At 38.2% G+C, this 17889-nt stretch overlaps 1 protein-coding gene across 4 annotated transcripts in view; it reads right to left on the bottom strand.

The window, feature by feature from the left end:
• The window catches only part of PLEKHG1 (pleckstrin homology and RhoGEF domain containing G1), a 130253-nt gene that overhangs the window by 79919 nt on the left and 32445 nt on the right, over nucleotides 1–17889 (bottom strand). For all 4 annotated transcript variants that reach the window (XM_042795971.1, XM_042795972.1, XM_033011633.2 and 1 more), the window contains exon 3: nucleotides 13792–13866. In XM_042795971.1, the coding sequence (XP_042651905.1) occupies nucleotides 13792–13840 (49 nt within the window). In that variant the 5' untranslated portion in view covers nucleotides 13841–13866. The remainder of the gene's footprint in view (nucleotides 1–13791; nucleotides 13867–17889) is intronic.

Here is a 17889-nt window from a genome sequence, read left to right as displayed (position 1 = left end):
AACTAAGTCTGCCAAATACACTACTTGAATACATCCAGACTTGAGGAAACTTGCCAGAATGTCTAACTCAGCAGAAAAAGATTAATCAGGATCTAGTCTAGTCAATAGGCAGTATTTTCAGCTCTGCAAGATTCAGGGTTGTTTGGTTGGGGTTTTTTTGGGGGGGTAGTTTTGTTTTTTTTTTTTTTTTAATTCACATTCAGTTCTAGAAGAATCATAAAGGCTCAAACACAGAACCAAGGAGTCTCCCTGCATATCAATGCTTACAAACACATTTGTTGGCTTATGTCAAAGGCAACCCAGGTTATATCATTTTTTCTTGAAACTCAGGAAAAAAAAAAAGGCATTGAAGTAAAAGCAGTAATTTTTCCCTTCGTACATTACCTTCAGTATGATTTCCCCCACCCCCAATCTTCCCTCCTCCTCCCCATGTTATCTGAATTTTACATTAAAGATTTCCTGGTATGACATTATCAGTGTAGCCTTTCCAGTTCTTTTATTCACAGGGAGAGAAGGGTGTGGGTAACTTATAAAAGTAGCTGTAAAGTAAATATGCCTATAAACTTTGACAATTTTATAAAAGGCAGTTATTTGTCTGTATTCAGTACTGACAACAATACAGTGTCATTTTCCCACCATAGATAAGTGCAAACCTGGTTTTGGGTATCATGCATTTCAGTCACGGCAGTAATTCCATGGCTTTTAAATTAATGAACTTTAAAGGCTTCTACACCAATTTTTATTCTCAGCAAAGCTTTGACTTCCCCACCTCTCAAGGAAGGGACCCACAGAAGCCATCTTCCAAAAACATGAAAAATCTAAATACAGGTTCAGCATGCCCAAAGAGGAAGAGAAGTGAAAAATACAAAGGGAAAAAAAAAAAAAAAAAAAAGCACAAGAAAACAAAAAACCTTTTTTCATTAAAAAAAAAAAAAAAAAAGTACATTCTGAAACACCAAGAGAATGTAAAAAGCTGAGTCAGATCCTCCCCAGCAGGGCTTATGGGAAAAAAAAAAAAAAAAAAAAAAAAAAAAAGAATCAAAAGCAGTCAAGCTGGGGGAGAGCAGAGGCAGGAAGAATTTACCTGCCTTTCAAAATCTCAACCACTGTCTTCAGTCTGTTCACATAAAGGAGGGCTCAGCACTTAAAAATGTGTGGTAATTCTGGTGGTTTTGGCTCACTCTCCCACACCCTGGTTACACAACCCCAGCTGGGGCCAAAGCCCACTCCGATAGGGTTGTACCATTCCTCTCCCTGGCCAGGAGAGCTCAGCACAGCACAAGGCATCAGAACACACTGGGATGGCTGGATTTAGAGCACAAAGCGACTCCAAAGGCAGGATCTGAATCATATCCATGTTCCTCCATCTGTCTGAAAGATGTGTGGCAAAATGGACTGGAGCTGCTGCATTAATAATGTGGATTCCAGGCAGGCCTGAAGTGATGAGCAAGTCATGATCTGCGATAAATGCACAGCATCCATATATATTACAAAAGTTTAAGTCACAATAAATAATTGCAGAGACACAGCTGTATTTAGAAACGATTTTTCTCAGTGAGAAAAGCTAGACTTGACATACAAGTTTCTGGAATCAGTGTCTGGAGCATTTTCTCCAGAAGCATACAGCACTCTGAAGGATGTACTGTGAGTTCCCGTTGCTGTTTCTCCTAATCAAACGAAGCTTCTCATATCATCATGAGCCCCTTTAACTTTGGGTGTAGACCAAAAAATCGGTACCCTCAGTACACTTCCAAACTGGCAACACTGCACAGTAGACAAACTCTATTATTAGAAAACATTAGGTATAAACATAAGACCTGTTCAAAAGCCATCACTCCCTCCTCTCCTAGCCATAGCCAGGTCTTCCAGTGGGAGTTGCAGAAATGTAACAAACACAAGAACTCAAGTTGTCAATGGTATTAGACTTCTCAGTCATATGAAACACAGGAAATGTTTTCCTTCAGCAGTTCTCTTAAGCAACATTTAAAATATTTCTGAGCATTTCATTAAATGTACAACATTAACAATAAATATGCAACTAGACAAATAATTATATCTGTATATGCCAAAATTATCATTTCAAGATGCAGCCTAAAACCTCAGTCCCGTATAGCTCCTTGAACCCACCCATTAATCCAGAAATTGAAAGAATCCACCTCCCTCCAGGCTCGTAACACCGTGCTTTGTTAACACTGCAGTCTAGAGAAGCAGGTCCATGTACATGAGAAGATGTGGGTGCAAGTTTTTTCTTTCGAGAGGTGAAAATGAGCGGGGATAACAAGCAACAGAACTAAACAATTACCTTTAACAAATATGGGTTTATAATAAAATTAGGACATTCTTCACAAATATTTCTGAGGAGAGAAATGAGCAACAAGTTCGGGGCCGACTTCACACTGAAGAAAATCTTCTTTCTGTCACATGGAAGGATTTTCTAGCAAGCAGCTGTCAGTGGAACAAGTCTTTAAATACTTTGCCTGTTTTAGCAGGTCACAAAATATTTGTGTGGTCAGGTGGAGGAGGGCAATTTTGGGGCACCTTCAATTTCATATTTGAGTGCCAGGTGCTATAAGAGTAGACCAGCGCCTCGAGTTAATACTGCCACTTCTTTGAAAGTGGAAAGCCTACAATTTTCAAAAATTTTAGACAGTCGTTAAATAAAAATAATTTCTTTTACTATTTCTCAATTGTGAAAAAATGAATTACTAAAGACATGAGACACGAGAAAAAATTCTATTTACACGTATATATACTTACAGCCTGAAGAAGGTGCACTCTGTGTTTCATTTTGAATGAATACAGAGCACCTAGGGCTGGGATCTAATACCAAGACTGTCCCACTGGCTAGGGATCCTAAATAGAGGACAAACCTTGAAATGCAGCCATTTTCTTTCTGGGAGAGTCATAGCAGAGTCATATCTTCCTAAAGGATTTCCTGTTGCCTACAAACTGTATATTTAATTTTAAAAACATTCAAGACAGGACATCCCATCTTTAGAAATGCTGGCTTGCTTCGGCCATGACCAGACAGAACCATCTCCTGGCCAGACATCAGGCAAAATTCCCTAATGATTAGCCTCATACATAACTCGATTCTTCAAATACTGATTTCCACTGTGCAAGATATACCCTCTCATGAGATAAGATTTAACCATCGACATGAAATTTTTATACAGTGAAAAGTACAAATATATAAACAGATAACCACCCTTCTTACAAACACAGACATTGAGAGGAAGCATGTTGTTCATAACTATCTTGACAGAAACTAGACATAACAGAAGCCAAACAACTTCGATTGCCTGGTTTTCCTGAACCAGGAAAGTCCAGACTTGCTAAGAGAGAGGTTATATTCAAACTCTTACCACCTTAAACAATTTATTTGTCCTTCCATCATCTGAAGCACAGACTACATTGTGTGCACATGGGAAGAAAATAGTGTATTGCACCTGGATGTCGTGTCCATTTTTAATTATTCTATAAAATATATGTTGCAGGGACCACTGCCAAGATGTGTGTAATGGAATTTATATTAAGCCCTGTTCCACAAAACCCACAACTAAGAACAGCTACTATTTTCAAAGGATTTGGCAACTTTTAATGTCTTGAAGTGCACGATCAGTTTTACAGCATGTTCTGACCAAAGAGGCTACCAGAACATAATGTGGCTTTAATTTAAAGAATAAAAACCTCCTACATGCTAATCCCAACCTCTCCGAGGCACTTTTGCCTGCACTGCTAATGGACCTGGATACAGTGCAACAGAAGCAGCCTCTCACTTTCCCCCTCTTCACCTCCTGCCCTCTTCAGCTTGCTGACTCTTCAAGAAGCTGACTTCAGTAGTTTGACATATCACTCCAAAACATGTAGAACGCTTCTATTAATATTTTATTGCTCAGGAAACATCAAAGCTAGCTCCCCTTCTGGTTTATCAGCAAGCAGCAATTTCCCCTTCTTTTAAGCTAAATTAAACTATAGGGAGCCAATTAAGAAAGCAAAAGCTAACACCTAAACTTTCCTCTGTGTTAATCTCCACAAATTTAGGAAATATCAAGGTCTGTCAGCCCACTTCTAATCAGTGGCATAGTTTGAAATTACTACTAGACATATACTTAGGTGACCAAAAGACAAAAGAACCCCACTACAACTCTTAAGTGATAATTAATATTAGCAGGCTTGAATTTGCTAACTATATAGTGCCTGTCAAAGTTCTTCAGAGTCAAGTGGTAAAAACTGGGAGGTACCTGTGCTGCTGCTCGCCTAGGCGAGCAAAGGGCAAAAAGTCTTTGTATCTTTATTTTTACCACTTCGGACCTCTTGGTTTTAAGGTTGCAGTCAGTCCAAGATGAAATAATGTAACTGTGACAATCTAATTTACCTTAAGATTTGTAGCTTACTTTAACTGATAGTAAGTAATCAATTTTTGCCTCTTATCTTTCAATGTCCTTTAAGCTGATTTGGAAGAAATATGGCTGGGGAGGAGGGGAAATCGATGAATCTGAAAACAGGTTTGTGGCATGTCACTTGAATAAAGCAGTAAGATAAAATATGGAAGAGATTTCAAAGGGGAGAAAAAGCAGTTTTGGGGATGAAAGCTGATTTACATTTAAGAAACTATTGACTTTACAGTACTTAAATGTATCTTACATCCTATTAGTGTAAGTAAAATCCAGTATTAACACTAACAGAAAGATTAACTGTTACTATTGCTCATTTTCTGTATATTAACCCTTTTGCAGTTGGCAGCAGTCTGGAGTTCTTACCATTGTTTGTGTTTCCACACAACAATATGGGGAGCAGCAAAAACCCCAGAATAGTCAAAAACACCCAAACCAAACCAAAAAACCCTACCTCTCAAACCCATGATGAAACTAGCAAAGGAAACTACTTTAAATCATTATTTCTAAAATGACAGTTTTCATAACTGTATCTTTTTAGGATGTTCTAAGTACTGCAGAACAGTAATTTAACACATAGTAGTTGATTTAACAAAAATAACTTCTGTTTGTTTACAAAGGCTTCATATAAAAAAAGACCAAGCCAAAACAAAAACCTCAAGAGGAGCAAATAGCTATCATTCCCAACCTAGAAAGAGCAGGTGTAAAGCACACAGCTAACATTTGTAATCACAGAATAGTACTTCTATATTTTCACACCAGGTCATGCACAACTAAGACTGAAGTGTCACAGAGATACCAGAGTGTAGCCTCTGTCTGGGGTCTTCTCTAATAACTATTATAGTACCCAAATTATTTTTAAACAGAAAAAGAGAATTTAAGCCTGCAGCAGCTTCTTTAGAATCAGCAGCACATTTCTGAGACGGTAAGCAAGACAGATTCTAAGCATCACACACACACACACACACAAAAATGCTATTTATGAAGGAGTATTCAATCAATAATTTTCTTTAAAGTATTTCATATACACAGCTAGGCTCAAAGTAATTAATAAACTTAATAACTAGACATTGTTTGTCATTCCTGATGGACATCCACCATGCAGGGAAACATTCCCCACTCTGATCTGGCCAAGAAGCACAAAGGGTGAGCTGTCATTAGAATAAGGAGCTGGTAGCACTGGGTGCTCTGGGCCTCACTTCACCACATGTCACATCACTTGGGCCCCATGGCAGCTGCCCTCTGCCTCCACTGGCAATTTTGAGCAGTGCAAACAGATCACTAACATTTTTGCTCTGATCAGAAAGGCAGACGCTGGGAACTCATTTATGGCATCACTGTGTTTTAACTTTCAGGCTCTGTTTGTGGAGCAATTTGGGGGTGGGGTTGTTTCTTACATAAATGCAATACATTTGAGAATCATATAATTAAAAATTCCACTGGCAATATTTTACTCCAGATAAGCAAGCTCAGCTTTAAGTCATGCTGATGGTCAAATTACAGTTTGCAGCTTAAAATGTAAACAATTTTAAAAATAGTTCAGGTAGCAGAGGGCCATCTTCAACCAGCTTTAAATAGCACCTAACTGAGAGGAACGTTTACAGTAGAATACACAGAAAATTAGTACACCACTTGTTTCTTTAACAGGGAACCTTTTCTCTTTCAGTAATGTTTGAATTGTTTTAGGTTTCTCTCAACTTGGAAGACGAATTTAGAAATAAAGTATACATTAGCATTCAGAAGTGCTTTAAAGAAACTAACTGTTTTTCATCAAAACACATCACATTTGATTGCTTCATGCAAGTCACATTTAATCTTATTCTGTACTACTCATAATTAGTTATTTAATATGTGCACATTGTTTTTAAATCATGATACACATAATTTTGTATCAAGTACAATTTATACTAACGCAAAAATGTGCATCAAACTCAAGCACTACACCTCTCTAATTTCTTGAGAACTAAGAATTAATTACCATTGAGACAGAAAAGGAAACGTAGTTCTTTAAAAATGGAACCATCAATATAAAAACCCAGTAGTTTTCCAAACCTCAGGTTTAAATTCACACCACATAAGCTTTCTATAACTTGCAGGCGACTAGAACACTGATCTCTGGTGGGGTACCAGCCAGCCAGGACACCAGGGGAAGTGCTTGGCATTTGAAGAACAAGTTATTCTACCTGTTAATAGCCCAACCTTCATAATCAGTGACTTAACCACCATTACATTACAGCAGCTGCATCTTCACTTCTGACGAGGAGCAGTCTTTACTGTACTCAAACATTTCACAATGTTCAGAACAGTCTTCCTTTCACCGCCCCTCGCTGCCCTAGATCAAGGGAACCACCACCACCACCTCCTCCTCCTCTTCACTCCACTGAGCTGAGGAAGGTTAAAAGCCCATCCAGTTAACATCCTGATGGAGATCAAGGAAGAAAGCGGGACCCAACCAGCGTGGCCCAGTGACTAAGGTAGTTCATCAAAATGCTTCCAGGAAAAAAGCAAATTGATTCAATGTTGTGGTTTAATGTGTCACAGCACTATCAGAGAACATGAGCCACGCTGCAGAGCGCAGGGGCTGCAACCGGTCCGGTTGCAGCAAAGCAGGTGCTGTGCAGCTACAGCGGAGTGGCGGTCGCTTAGGCGGTTGCTAATACTCAACTTTGGCAGACCTGGAGCTAGCCCAATTTCTCAAGAGAGTTATGACAAGAGTCATTATACACTATGACAACAGTCTACAACCAGTGTTTCAAGGAAAGACATGCCAACCCCTCACAGTGCACAGAGAAAGACCAACAAGTTAGTGAGGAGTCAGAAACAGAATATCCAATTTCACCACCCTTCCGCTTTGCTTTTCTCTCATTTCCAATCAGATTTCACATTGCAAATCTGCTTTGGCTTCACCACCTCCTTTTATAAGCACTAGGTTTAAGAATTTCAGATATTGTCTTTATACAGACACTTCCTTCTCCTTCAAGATACGATTTTTGAGGGATTAAAAGCCACTACAAAATGAGGCTATGAATAGTAAGGAAAAAAATAACTTGGCACAGGAAGATTATATGACTGGGGGCAGTGAGAACACAGCAAGCACACACTATATTTTTCCCCAGCAATCATCTAGCTTCCAACCATTTTCAGCTAAAGGGATTTCCTCGGTTTGCAGTGGCTCATTTATTTGGAGCTGTCTTCCAGAGACTTCTGTCATCTCCCCCTCAACTCCCGTGATTTTTTTACACTCACAATATCCTTTGGCAGGGAGGCCCACAGTGTCTACCACCTTCTGCATATATAGCCAAGACCTTTTAAGTCGAATCTTACCCATCCAACATTATCTGATAGCCACAAGTTCTTGTCCACAAAATAGCACAGTTGGTACACACCGCTTATTGCAGACATCTCTTCCCTTCAGTTAGGAGGTGCAGGAAACAGAAAATGAAGCAAGGAATAATAAAGAAACTAGCTCCAAAGAACAGGAGAAGGTACATGAAGTATACAATCATCATGCCTCAGCACAAAGATGTTTTTCTGCCCATCTCAGCCCTGCAATGTATCATTAAGCCTGCGAGTGCACTATTACCATATTTATCTGTGACTTCATGTGCACTGAAGATCTGAAGGGCTTTAGAAAAGGTGCTTCATTTTCCCATCTACTTCTGTATTCCTTTAGAAGGGGTGTAGTAATAATAAAGTGTAACAACAATGTTCTCCATAAACATGGCACAAGATAGCACACTGCTATGCGCCCGTCAAAAGCCTCTACAGTGCTTCACAGAAGGCAGCACGCAGCATGTACTAATCTCAATGACCATACTCTGGCATTCCTGCCATGAAAGAACCAGTCTTAGCAAAATTTGGAGGTAGAAATACTGATGCTATTTTCTTCACTGCATCTGAAAGGTCTACAGATTTACATGACTGTGTTTGCATGCTTTTCCTGTGCAGTGTTACATATTGCTGCAGAAATAGCATGCAAATGTAAGTCAGAGGAGTTATAAAACTAAATGAGTCTTATCACAAACAACAGCAACAGCTGGTAGGCTCCCACTACTGCCATCAGGTACATAATGCAAGGAAAAACACTGCTGTTACTATAGGCTATTTTACAGTGGCATAGGCTTGTTGTCCACTGGGATTTGTCAGTGGCTGTTTATAAAGCCCAGGTGTAACATTCGTTTCCTTCAGGATGTGAGTGTGAACCACAGCTGGTAAGGGAGGATCCAGATGGCGGAAGTCATGGCTCCTGCTTAGTGGAAGAATATGGAGGAAAAAGGGGAAAGAAAGAAGAGTTTGGGGGAGTTCAACATCCTCACATCTTTCTCTTCAAAGATTTCTACTTTTAAGGCAAAGAAAATCAACCAGTCAAGCTGGTTGGAAAAACCTCATGAAGGTTTCTGCATCCATATACCTTTTCTAAGTGTTTTGCATAAAGCTACTCATAAAGTAGAACTTGACTGATACCCCAAAAACTTTGAGTGTGGATGCCTTCCAAATGGGTACTAAAGTTGACATCATTTGGTTTCTCTGAAGCAAGCCTAGCTATGTTCAAAGGTATCATGGCAGAAAAATTAATCAGCAATGCACAGGATGAAGCACTTGTTTTTTATGAAAACCATTTAGTATCATCAAAATTTTGTTAAGCTATCAAAAAAACCCTGTTTTTATAAGATAAATAACTTGCATTAAAAAAACAAAACAAAACAAAATCTACAATCATTCCCTAAAACTTTTGCAAATGAGCCATTGCCCAGCTCCAAAAACTATAATAAGCAGTCGCTGTGAACCACAGGATCAGCCTCTACAAATGAGGAGGAATTTGTGCAACGGGTGGGGTACTCTTGTCAGCCTAATTTCCAGTGGTTAACTATACTAGAAGAGTGACTTTTCATTGAAAATGAAAATGAGCAGAACAAATGCTAATTCCTTTGCAAGCTAAAACAGAAATACACTCAATCTACTTCCTGGTATTGACATAGTACATTGTTCTAAATGCATCCATTGTAAATAGAATATAATAGCTTTGCCATAGGAAAACAGTTAAGAAACAGTCATATGTGGATCATGATAGGGGGATTTTGTTTTAATTTGTTTGTCTACCACTCCTTGATAGCTACACAAGCTTCTTGAAAAATATTTTTCATGTGTGATGTACACGCACTTCCATCTTTGCAACAACCAAATCTCCAGGTCATGGGTTTTCTCCCCCCCTATAGCACAAAGCAAGCAGTGACATTTATAAATGTAACTGTTGACTCTAAAGGGTTTAACAGAAGAGGTGGCAGAAAAGCAAATAGTCTGCCTGCTCACTGGGGACCCTCGAGTCAAGGACGAAGTTACAGTAAATTACAGGAAACTCATTTCTCAATTGTCTGCTTCTGTGTGCTTCATGGCTTAACTTGAGTATATAGAGCAGTGGGTCAGTGGGTGAGGGGCAGGGAGGGGCCCTGATAGGTTAAGGCAACACTGACTTTTTAAAAGCTTCCAGATAATCAGTTACCTTGCCAACACTTTGCTCAACCCAACTTGACCCTTATAAACGTGAAAGGTTAATTGTTAGAAATTTGTAACAACAAATACAACTTTAAAAAATAAAAACAAAACCACACAACAATGATAGCAAGAATATTTCTTTGGAAAAAAATGCAAGCAGCAATAAGATGTCTGGAAATAATTAAGAAAGTTCACATAAATGTTTATGCATGTAAGTAGCAGTGATATTTTAAACATAAGAAATTAAGCACTTCTTAATTCTGATGCAGTCATACCAGTGAAACATTTCTACATACTAGTAAACTGTGTAAACGCTAAGTAGAGAAATGTGTATGATCAAAGACTAAGGAAGTTTATCTTACAAGTCAGTGCTAGAGCAGCCACTGGCATATGCCTTACAATTCTTTTCAGTAAACATTATCATAACATTCTTTGAAAATAAGAGTATTTATGAGAATAAATCAAATCCTCTCAAAGTTCTAACTTCCAGCACTAATGGGTTAGTATCATTAGAAGAACTAGTATCACATTTTGTCATTAGTAGAACATTTTTATCAAGATGTAAGAACAGGTCTCTAAGTGAAGATAATTTTTATTCATTATTTCACCTTTTTTTTAACATCTAAAAATTAATTTCAGAATAGTGATTAAAAATAAAGCATCAAAATTAAATCAAGTTTTGTTTTATTAAATATTATATCTGTTAAAGCCCATATTTATGCAAACTACTTGAACTTCATAAGCTCTTACTGCAACAGAATATAATGATAACTGTAATTTGAAAATGAAGACTTGACATTAATAAATTCATACAATAAAATATAGCTAATTAAAACGATGAGATACTTTGCCAACATCACCAGTAATCCATCTAATTATCTGAGGACATGTTACTACAATCTAGAAAAAAGTGTTTCAGGTTGTTGGTAGTTATTCAGCTTTTTTCCCTCATGCTTATGGATTATAAAACACAGAGCATCATGAAAACCAACAAACTGCAGCAAGCTTCACTGAAATTGCCTGTTGCACCTCAAAACCTACAGAGCTCATTTCCATCAGCAAGAAGTTTATCTATTTTTCAGGTTCCTAATACCCAAGTCAAAAACCTGAGGTATTAGGCTAGGGAAGGAGGGAAGGTCAATAATATCTGGAAACAAAAATGTGGAGAAGTTAGACTGTTTCCAAAGACCAAGTGTGCACGTTGAAGCGCAGTGTGCCAGCAAAGGCCCTGCCATCTCCATGCTCACCAACTTGGGAGCCCCGACACTGCGCATCCCAGGAGGCTGGCACTCACCATGCCACCCCTGGGAACAGCTCCCTTCGGATCTCATGATTTAAGGCTATATATATGTCTGTATACAAACATTTCTATATATGTATATACATGTGTACTTTGTATGTGTGAGAGAATACAAAAGCAGTTCCACAACCTTGTATGTGCAGTTTCTTAATGACCAAAGACAATCATTTTCCATGTATATGGGACATTTAAAGTCACAGGAATCTTGTACTATTTCCCTCAAAACGTACAGAAAAGCATACATGAAGAAGATTTTTCGTTGTGGTATTCCTAAACACTCTATTCAAATTTGTTGTCTGAAAGCTTTCCAGTTTTAGCTTTCCTTGATAATGTGCAGGACACTATATCATGTGTCTTCTTGATAAGGCAGACTTCAGAAGCTACTGAAAAAACACAGAAACCTTGAAGTTACTGAACAAGATCCTCAGGGCAGTTTCTAGAGACCTGCTTAAATGCAAAAATGTTTCTGAATTTTTTTTTTTTTTTATATATTGGCACTTCTGGTGAAATGAAACCACAATTACAGAAACAATGATACACTGAAGGCTTCATGAGTCTTCCAAAAATTAAATGAAACAAGCAGCTCCCTGCCTCCCTCTCCTGTACCTAGACATGAACAATTTCATGTTCAATTTCAACCTTCTAATTTGGGTATTGAGCTAGCAGGACAATGATTGGAAACTGGTACCCAGGATGTCCTAACCTCAAAGACTGTTGTCTTTTCAATGTAACAGATACACACGCTAGCTTTCAGTCTTCACCCATCCCTCTTCACAGGCATCAGTGTCTGATTGCAAGCGTAAGGAGAGGAATCAATTTTTGTTTGATGGCCACATGATGCTGTTGGTGACTCCACCATTCATGATGCTATGGAGGACTCTTTCCATTCATTCCCTTTCCTTCCCCCAGACCTCTGCTCCCAGTCCATCTACAGCTCCATGCTATCACAAGTCCTACTCTCCAAACTCCTGATGTAAAGCCGAAGCAAACCTTACAATTCACTTTCAGTAAGTTGCTTACATGGTAAATTAAAATGCAGTAAGAGAAAATGAAGTTACCTGTCACAGACAGAATGCATTTTCCCCAGATTTGATCTGAAAGTTTTACATCATCCCTATGTCTTGCTTAATTTACCAGAACTCCTCTCAGAGGCTGGAAAGCTGAAATGTGGCAACATCTGCTAGTGTTCCACAGCCAGAAAATAAATTCAATACATAACATATGTAATCAGTGTAATTTTAACACACTGAGACTTCATTAATACCTAGGAGAGCCACAGATGTTACCATGCAGGCTACTTTTAGGGAAGGAACCAGCATGGTTATCACGCAGGCTACTTTTAGGGAAGGAACCAGCAAGGTACATACATATTCCTCATCCTAACTCACGGCACAAGTGTAGGCTTTGTTTCTAACTGGACTTCAACACAGTTCCTTTAACATAAGGATTTATTTATAAGGGAGGCATACAACATGTGAATCAGAGAGAGATCAATCTTTGAAAGACTAGCTGTAACTGCTTCTCCTCTTGTGTCAAGAGTTTTCATAGTAACATGTGTTAAGCTTTACTGTAAATTTAAAAAAGAAATTAATAGAAAAGCTTTTTCAAGTTAAGCATAGCTTAATACCCTTTACATGGAAAGAAATTTGTTTCTCTGCTGTTATTGATGAACTTTTTAAAAATTATTATTACATCATTTTCCTTGATGTCTCTTCAAATGTCAAAATTGAGGTTGAAATGCAACAAAAGTACTTAAAACTAAATTCTGAGATGTATTTCTTTAGGTTTAGAGAGAAAGCGGTATAAACCAGCCTGAGCTGCAAGCTTTATTCAAACTAAAACACACATTTCATTGAATAGTCTGTATGTGAGGACAGCAGAGGTAGAAAGCAAGTATATACAAAAGTTACTACAAGTTTTGCCACAAAACTGTCAGAAACACCTCACAGATAGCAGATTTTTATAAAATATTTTAATGAAACATTCAGCAGTGATTCTGAGGAAAGACTCAAATTAGCAGTATTACAATTGTTTTTAAAGAACAAATTTTCCCTGAAACCAAGTACCAAACTTTCAGATATGGAAATTTAAAGTTAATGGACCTTGAAAAGAAAAAAATGGTCTGATTTTCAGAAAGACTGAGCATTTCAAGATCCCACTGATTTTAGTGGAAATCAAGCATATTTAATTCCTCCTTGTATCAGTCATCCCACATCTTAAATGTCAGCTTTGGTTTTATGAGACTTAAGTATCCCATATGAAAAACTGGCCTCAGTCAACAAGATTTCTTTATCAAAAAGGGACAAAACCTCTCCAAGGCTGAAATCCTACTAGCCCACTGGTCCTCCCTCCTCATTATACACTTTAGTACTATCGTGGCTGATGGGCTAGGGAGGGAGGGAAAGGTTACACAAAAATAAGTGAAAAGTTCCTGCTATTTGGATTAACTTGCACAAATAAATTAATTTAGCTCTCCCTTAAGTTTAAGTCCAGTAATGGAAACTCACTTTTTGACTTGAAAAATTCTTCACAAAATCACAATGCTTCTTTTCTTCAATAATTAGTGTTAAAAAAAAATAATAAAGAAAGAAAACTACTAACCTTCACTCCTGGGGACAGGTTCCGTACCACCTGGTGTTTTATCAGGCATCTCTGCAGACACAGGCTTAGTAAAACCTAATGGACACAAAGCAAAGAGAAGTGTTCTCCATCAAAACCACTACGTTTCAATAGGACACTCCCCTGCCCCATGACTCCTGCAAAGGCTGTATTTTTAGCTTTCATCATTTCCATGTTTGCATGTAAGAGATGTAAACAAGCAAAATTCCCTAGATATTCACTGCAACACCGTTCAGTAGACTGTCACCTGGACGCACTGCCAGGTAGGCAGGCACAAAATGACCCTCTAATAAATTGCAGTGGTAGACTGAATGCACTAAGACAAAAGATCACCAGATGTAATGAGGTTGGATATTTCTTCAGTGAATTTCTAGTGAGAAGCCTATGAACTGGGATGGAAGAGTTATGCTCACGTGCTGCTGAAGTTAATGAAAGAGTGGCCATGCAGAGGGTCACGTCAGCCCACATTAAACATAAAATCCCACTAATTTAAAGCTTGGCTACATTGTAGAGCACCAGTATTTCTTCCACCCCAGGCCTGGGCAGAGAAGAGGCAGCTTCTCAGGATGGCAGTGAGCCTGCCTCCTCTCACAGCGGTGTCGTGTACCCCCAGGGTACTGGCCAATGGTCAACATGCAGCGAACACATACTGACTGGGATTTTGTATCCTCCTTTTCAGGACCTTTGAAAAATTTCCCATCACCGGCGGGACTGACACTCCATTTGACAAAACGAAAGCCTCAAGATCTGATAGGATGCATCAAGGAAAGACAACTCAAAAAGCGCAGGATTCTCTGCCTGAAGGAGACTGTGCACCAAATGGGGCAGGGACTTCACCTCAGCTGACAACTCACGTAGCACACCGCTGCGTACAGTGCGACACAGAGCATTGGAGGAATTAGCAGTACAGCCTTAATTCCTAATGAAGTCACTGAATCATCTTGTTTCTAACAATGTTGACGCAACAGAGCTGATTCAGTGTGCAGACTTCAGACGATCATGAGACCCAGAGTTACGGGAGACTTCCCTGGCTCACCCTGCAGCACAACTGAGACTGAACACAAATAAATGGCCTTTTTTTTTTTCCCCCAACAACTTTAAAGGCCTATTTCATCACTCCTAGTCATATCACCAAGTAATCAAGATTTCTCTCTCATGTAACCCTGATAAATTCAATTCATGTAAGAATTACTTTGCTTTTCTTCTCTGGCAGGTATAACAAAGCTAGTGGAAGGAAGAAAGATTTAAAGAAAAGAAATATAGAACCCTGCTCTTGTTTTCTGTAACATACCAAGTTTTGAATTAGTCAAAAACCAGAAGCCAAAGTTTAGCATTCTTTTATTTATTTATTTATAAAGTTCCTAGTTTTAATCTAGGAAGGAAATCTCTGACAAATACTATTCATCAGACTATGAAAGTAAATCTCTCTGCAGTAAGGCCAAATGGGACTCATGCAAAATCCAGCAGAAAAGTAGTATTTTGAGTATAATCTTGCTAGTAAGATGTAAAAGAAAGTAATTCTTGCTTACTTTTTATATAAATAATCTCCACTTATCCAAACAATCTTATTGCAAACTTTGGGATACTATTACTAATGATTTCAAGATCAATCATATAAAGTATCTTATAAAACCAGTCCTGTTAGACCCTTCCAAATACTCTAGCAATATAATCATTGATGTAACTTTAATTGTCTCCACACATTATGCTCAGCTATTCCAGTAGTCCATGGGGTACTTGATATTTCTGAATTGATCACCCAAACCTGCTACCTATTGCTTACTCCTCTGAGCAATTTTTCACAGAACAACCCAGTAAGAGAACTTGAAATGCATATGCATTCATAATTTATGAATAAACAGTGATACTGTTTACATTTCTTAATTAAGCAAAACTCTTTAACAGTAACCAAAAACATTCAGATGTATGACCATGCATTTTCACAGGCCATAATCAGCCAGGACCACACAAACAGGCATACTGGGAGGTCCTAATTCAATAAATTTATTGTTCCTTCTAGTAGATTGGTTTGTCTTTAAAATCCTGAGCTGGTAAAAACTGTAGATCATCTTTAACATTATGAAAAAAAAAATAAGATCTCAGTTCCTTTAAGCCCAGGATCTAAATCAATAACATGCTATAACTGAATTAATGGGAAACCATTCGAACTTGTAACACACCAGTGACTAAAAAATACTTTAAAAAGAAAAAGCATGTTCAGAAAACATACAGATTACCTTCCTATCACAGACAAACACAGTCCTTGTCTCTTAAATTAACTGTACTTTTCTAAAAAAAAATATTAAAGGGTTTAAAATTATTCAAAATATCTATTAATTGAAGTATCACAATTTTCAATTTTAAAGTTTCATAGAAAAATTCTAATTGGAGATAAGGCTTCTGTTTCACTTTTGTTCTCTCAGCAATTTATCGCTGTACTCTAAAAAAGCATCAAGCAGCTTGAAAGAAACTAATGTTCATCATAGGACTGTTTGCAGTTGTAACTATGGAGTCCAACTATGTATTTATGTTGAACAACGATCATCACTAACCAAAATCTAACCTGAACCTCCCTTCTTTGGTCAAATTCCTGGCCCCTCATCTACATCTGTTTCAAATAGCTGGAAGTGATCATACTTAAGGAAGCTGCCTGGATTTCTTTAAAAAATGTTCAAATACAGTGTCTTAGATAGAAAATGCATGTCTTTCCCATCCTCCAGAGGCACAACCAGCATTAATATTAAGGTTCTGCTGTGGTCACTTTATTCACAATCAACATATGTGTTCCTTTAAAATACTGTATTACATTTTTAAATGCAGCCTTCTACAGATTAAACAATCAGTGCTTTATGAATACAGATGAATACATGTAAAACAACTGAAAACCTGAAGTTCCACACTACGCTGTTAACAGTAAAGCCATATGCTGGTTTATTTTTAAACTATTTGGATGAGTTCTTCCTGCTGCAATTTAAAAAAAAAAAAGAATAGGGGAAGAGTGGGTGAGGAGAAAATGGATATTATTTTTTTTGACATGAAATATTTTGTAAACAAACAAGGACATTTAGTTGCTCACATACAGGCTGGACAGACTGCTGCATTTCTTGTGTGAACAGATTCGGATATTACATTTCTGAATGCAGAACCACTCACAGAACCCTGAAACCAGCACTCAAAGTCTCAGGTTTCAGGACAAACTCCAGACTCCAAGGAAGACTACAGCAAAATTCCCACTCACATTAACACTACCAGGACTTGACGTTGGCTGTTAAATACTGCATATATCTTTGTTTGAGAATAAGGACATCCATCCCAGATCTAGTTTTTGCCATTTGTTTGCCTACAAAATCCCTTCTGGAGCAGATGCATTGCTGCTCTGAACCCCATGAGGATAGCTTTGATCCCAGGTCACATAAACCATAAAAGCAAGTTTATATGCTAACACTAACACAGTTCTTTCACATGAACCAAGAAGTGACACTGAAAGAAACTCTAAATAACACGGACAGAAAGAAGTTATGAGGACACAAACCATGATATGCCATCAAGCCTCACTGCTGCTCGTATTCACCACCACCCCCTCAAGCCCTTCTAAGTAACACAGCAGTACCTGTTTAATATTAAAGTGTTATTTCAAGTTAATATTTATTCCTCCAAAATTCCACAGAATTCTAATGGCTCCTTTCATTCCCTTCCAGCAGAGTTCTGGATGTGGGTGTGAATTATGGCTTCCCTTCTTCAAGAGTCCTCTCCTTCGAAGACCCACAGAAATCTCCCAGCCTTTTTTTCCCCTGCACATCAATGCATACTGAAACATTTCACATTTGGGGCTTCTGGGTTTGTTGGGGCTTTTTTTTGTCAGATGCTAAACCATTTGCTGATTTTCCCAAACCAGGTGGTCGCCTTTATACCTTCTATTTCCACAGAAAGACCAGTAAAAGTGGCACTTAGCTGCACCAAGAGATCAGCTTGTCCAAAAAAGAGCATCTGATCAATACTGGCAAGAAGGAGCAAAACCTTCTTTGCACATTGTTTGCCCCATGGATGAAAGTCATAACAACATACCTCTCTCTCCTGCCC

This window comes from Tyto alba, unplaced genomic scaffold (assembly GCF_018691265.1).
Source record: "Tyto alba isolate M040663 unplaced genomic scaffold, T.alba_DEE_v4.0 Super-Scaffold_22, whole genome shotgun sequence".
NCBI classification, from domain to species: Eukaryota; Metazoa; Chordata; class Aves; order Strigiformes; family Tytonidae; genus Tyto; species Tyto alba.
The sequence above is the reverse complement of the archived record's forward strand: the minus strand, read 5'-3'. Positions and strand labels throughout refer to the sequence as shown.